The 4218-nt window shown below is 70.0% G+C and overlaps 1 protein-coding gene and 1 non-coding gene across 2 annotated transcripts in view; both read right to left on the bottom strand.

Annotated features, from left to right (window-relative positions):
- The window catches only part of PLXDC1 (plexin domain containing 1), a 19779-nt gene extending 19402 nt beyond the window's left edge, over positions 1 to 377 (bottom strand). Inside the window, exon 1 of the mRNA XM_017838479.1 lies at positions 323 to 377. Within this exon, the coding sequence (XP_017693968.1) occupies positions 323 to 377 (55 nt within the window). The remainder of the gene's footprint in view (positions 1 to 322) is intronic.
- Positions 378 to 1622: 1245 nt separating this feature from the next.
- TRNAC-GCA lies at positions 1623 to 1694 on the bottom strand. The gene has a single exon. It is a non-coding gene; the product is annotated as a tRNA-Cys (tRNA).
- Between the last annotated feature and the right edge of the window lie 2524 nt (positions 1695 to 4218).

Here is a 4218-nt window from a genome sequence, read left to right as displayed (position 1 = left end):
GGGGGGGGGGGGGGGGCGGGGGGGGGGGGGGGGGCGGGGGGGGGGGCCGGGGCGGGGGGGGGGACACGGGGTGGGGATCGGGACCCCCGCGGCAGGTCCCACGGCGCGGGTGGGTGCAGCGGGCTGCGGGGCACAGCGTGACACGCACCTGCGCGCTTGGGGGGGCACGAACATCCCCCCAAAGCACAGCAGCGGGGGGGCACAGACCCCCGGGACCCCCGGCGGGGCCGTGCACGGCGCTGCCCACCCGGGACCCCCCCGCGCCCCCAGTGCCGGGGTCCCTCCCGGAGCTCGCCCGCCGCCCCCCCCCGGGCCCCCCTACCTGCGCCCAGCGCCCCGCGGAGCAGGAGGAGCAGGAGGAGACCCCCCCAGCGCATGGTGGGGGGCGGCGGCCCCGGCTGTGCTGGGGGTCGGGGGGCTCAGCGCCCCGCCATGGGCCGGGACCCCCGGGAGCCGCGCACCGAGCGGAGCCGGAGAGGAGCCGGGCGGGGCCGGGGGCGGGGCCGGGGGTGGGAATAGGGTTGGGAAGGGTTGGGATGGGATGGGAAGGGATGGGGATGGAGGCGCCAGCAGGACCCCTGTGCTCCCGGGGGGCTCGGGAATATCCCCCCATCGCGGGCTGGGCCGGCGCCCCCCACTCCGCAGCGACATCTCCGGGTGCTGACACCCCCACACACACACTTTTTATGGGGGCTGAGGGGGGGCACAAACGGGGTCGGGGTCCCCCACCCCGTCCCCACTGCGGGCACCCCGGGCTGCGAAGGGGGGGTTGTTCGGCTGAGCCCACCGGCCCCGCGGGGGGACGTGCCCCCCCCTCCAAGCCACAGGATCATTGCAGCCCCCCTGTTTGGGGGTCCAGCGCCTCATCGCCCCCACCCCTCTCACCACCACCCCCCCCGAGTCTCCTCATCCACAGACCCGCAGGAGACGCGTCTCCGCAGCAGGAATGTTTGTGCCCTTCCCAGTCCTCCCGGATTTTCCCCTTGGAGCAGGAGCACCAGATATTGGGGGCTTGGGGGAGCACAGGGTGGGGGGCACAGGGTCAGAGGCACAAGGTGGGGGTCCCATTGGCACCGCAGAGCCTCGGGAGCCCCCAAACGCTCCAGCCCCCCCCCCCTCTCCCTTTCAGCCAAACTGGCTTCTGGCCACCCCATGATTTGGGCAGCGTTTTGGGGGTCTCCGGCTGCACCCCAGCCCCTCAGCCCTGGTGCCGGGGGGGTGGCTCAGCCCTGGGTGCCGGGGCAGGAGGAGGGTGCAGCCCCCCCAACCCCCCCGAAGGGATGTGCCTGTGCCCAGGGCCTGGGGAACGCTCCTGACTCCCCCAAAAAACCCCTGCGCCCCTCCCATGGACAATCCGGAGGGTGCGGGGGGCAATGCGGGGGTCCTGCGGCCTCTCAGAACTGAGGAGGCAAAGTGGGAGGGGGGGGGCAAAGCTTTTGTTGGGGGTCCCTGAGAGCTGGATCCTCCTCGTGCAAGACAAAGCACCGTCCCCAGGGGGGACACCCGGGGCTGGGGGCGCGGGGGGAGCAGGACGCGCCCTCCCTTCGCTGCCGGGGGGTTGGGGGGTGAGTAAAAGGGGTAAGAAAAAAAGGGGGGGACACCCCCTTAGAGGGAAGAAAATGAGGGGGCACCCGGATTTGAACCGGGGACCTCTTGATCTGCAGTCAAATGCTCTACCACTGAGCTATACCCCCGATGGGGAACCGGCCGCGCCGGTGTCCATAGGAGTGTCCCTACGGCTGGACACCCACCCACGGACACTCCCCACCCACCCACACAACCCCAACGCACCCACACACCCGCGTCCCCCCGTCTCACCCCCCCCACACACGCGCACTGTCCCCGCACAGCGGGAGGGTGTGGGGGGGAGCGGGTCCAGCCCCCCCAGATGTGCCCCCCGCTCTCACCCCGAGTGGTCGTGGGGGGGGGACACGGCACCGTCAACCCCTCCCCAGGCTTCCCCTGCAGAGAGCGGGACCCCCGGTGTTCACACAGCGGGCCCAGGCTGTGCGTCCCCCCGCAGGGTTTTGGGGGTGCGTGGGACCCCCACCCTCCCCAGACAGCCCAAGGCGGGGGTTTGGGGGAGCAGAGCCGCCGTGCGGGGTCCCCGTGGCGCTGGGGGGGATTATCCGGAGCCAGCGGGGGACGGATGGGGACAGCGGCCGTGATTGTGCCCGGCAGCGGGGTCAATATTTGCTCCCAAAGCCGCTGGGCAAACACGCGGGGCGAGGGGGGGGCGGATCCTGGTGGCCCGTCCCGGGCACTGGCTCGTCCTGGGACACCGGGAGAAAGGTTTGGGGTCACCCCAGTGCGAACCCCGTGTCCCTGTGTCACCCTCCAGCCTCGCCATCCCCTTTTGCACGGCCGGGGAAACTGAGGCACGAAGGCAGCGGGAATCACACCAAACCCAAGGGAGGGGGGTCTCCACGTCCCCGGAGACCCCAGTGAGCCCCACTCGCAGCGACCGCCCAGCTCCCGTCCCGTCCTCGCTGCCCTCGGGGACAAACCCCTCCTGTAGTGATGCCACAGCCCCCCCCCCGTGCCCCCGGGAACCGGGAATCACCCGGAGTGGACGGACCCAAAGTGTATTGGAGGTCCTGGCTGAGCCCCCCCGCGTGTTTGGGGACATGGAGGTGACACCGTCTGGGGGATGCGCTCGGGGGGGGGCCGTGTCCCAGCGCCGGGCCGGGAGATAAGGGCGGGGTGGGCAAACACCACATTTGCAGGAGCGTTAGGGAAGGTGCGAATCCCGTCACCCCGGGCTGGGGGGGATGGAGGATGGGGATGCACCGCAGGGGACACGGGGACACACAAACATGGGTCAGATGTCAACCGTGTGCCCACCGCTGCCCGTCCTGGGGGTCCCAGCCTTTGTCCCCCGCTTTATCCTGTTGCCTTCCCCTCGCCCCCACTGCCGAGTGTCCCGATACCCCAGGAAATGGGGGATAAACCAGGGAATTGCAGGGGTACCCAAGGGGCTGGAGGGGGGCACAGGGCACCCCAAACTGTACATACCACCCCCCTGAGCTGTGGGGAGACACAGGGCACCCCAAACTGTACATATCACACACCCCCCCGAGTTGTGGGGGGACTTGAGAGGCTGGTGGGGACCCCAGGCTGCTCCCACCACCTCCCCAAGCCGTGGGGGGATCTGAGGGGCTGGTGGGAGGACCCCAAGACATGGGGTTACCCGAGGGGCTGGGGGAGACCCGGGACACCCCAGGCTGCACCCACCGCCTCCCTGAGCTATGGGGGCACACAGGGCACCCCAAACTGCACATACGACCCCCCTGAGCTATGGGGGCATCCCAGGCTGCACCCACGGCTGGCGCCGGAGCCAGACTGCTCCGGGGAGGCTGTTTGCTCTGGGGCTGATGCCACCCCCCGAGGGGAAGGCTGGCAATTATGTAAATCCCTTAACCCCTGATTGCCTCCTCCCACCCCATTAGGTGGGCAAACAGTTTTAGCAGCGGGGGCCGAGATAGCCCGGAGCTACATAAACCCCTGGCCCCGGCCGAGCTGCCACCGCCGCCGCCAGCGCCAGCACCAGCACCATGGTGACATCCCCGGCCATCCTCTGCCTCGTCGCCTGGCTCCTGCCCCCCGCCGCCGGGCACCTCTGGGCATGGATGTTCTCCCTGCCCCAGCACCCGCCGGATGCGGCCGCCCTGGGCAGAAACCCCGGCCCAGGGAGCGACATGGAGGAGGTGAGGGGTGCGGGACCCCCGGGGGAGGGGGGTCCTGGAGGACAGGAGGGGGTGCAGGTACAGCAGGGTGGGAGACGGACAGGGTGGGCACAGGGGTGGGAGGTGGGGTGGAAGCCGGGGTGGGAGCAGGGCTGAGAGGTGAGTTTGAAGCAGGGTGGGCACAGAAGTTGCAGCCAGGGTGGGCACAGGGGTGGGAGGTGCATTTAAACCCAGAGCGGGCACAAAGTGGGCACAGAGGTGGGCGGGAGGCTCAGAGTAGCGCGGGCACAGGGATGTGAAATGGGTTTGAAACGGGGTGGGCACAGGGGGTGCGAGGTGCATTTAAACCCAGAGCGGGCACAGGGGAGGGCGCAGAGGTGGGCACAGGGATGTGAAATGGGTTTGAAACGGGGTGGGCACAGGGGGTGCGAGGTGCATTTAAACCCAGAGCGGGCACAGGGGAGGGCGCAGAGGTGGGCACAGGGATGTGAAATGGGTTTGAAACGGGGTGGGCACAGGGGGTGCGAGGTGC

Source organism: Lepidothrix coronata, unplaced genomic scaffold (assembly GCF_001604755.1).
Source record: "Lepidothrix coronata isolate B3197 unplaced genomic scaffold, Lepidothrix_coronata-1.0 Scaffold343, whole genome shotgun sequence".
Classification (NCBI taxonomy): domain Eukaryota; kingdom Metazoa; phylum Chordata; class Aves; order Passeriformes; family Pipridae; genus Lepidothrix; species Lepidothrix coronata.
Note: the sequence above shows the minus strand (reverse complement) of the source record. Positions and strands in the feature narration are given on the sequence as shown.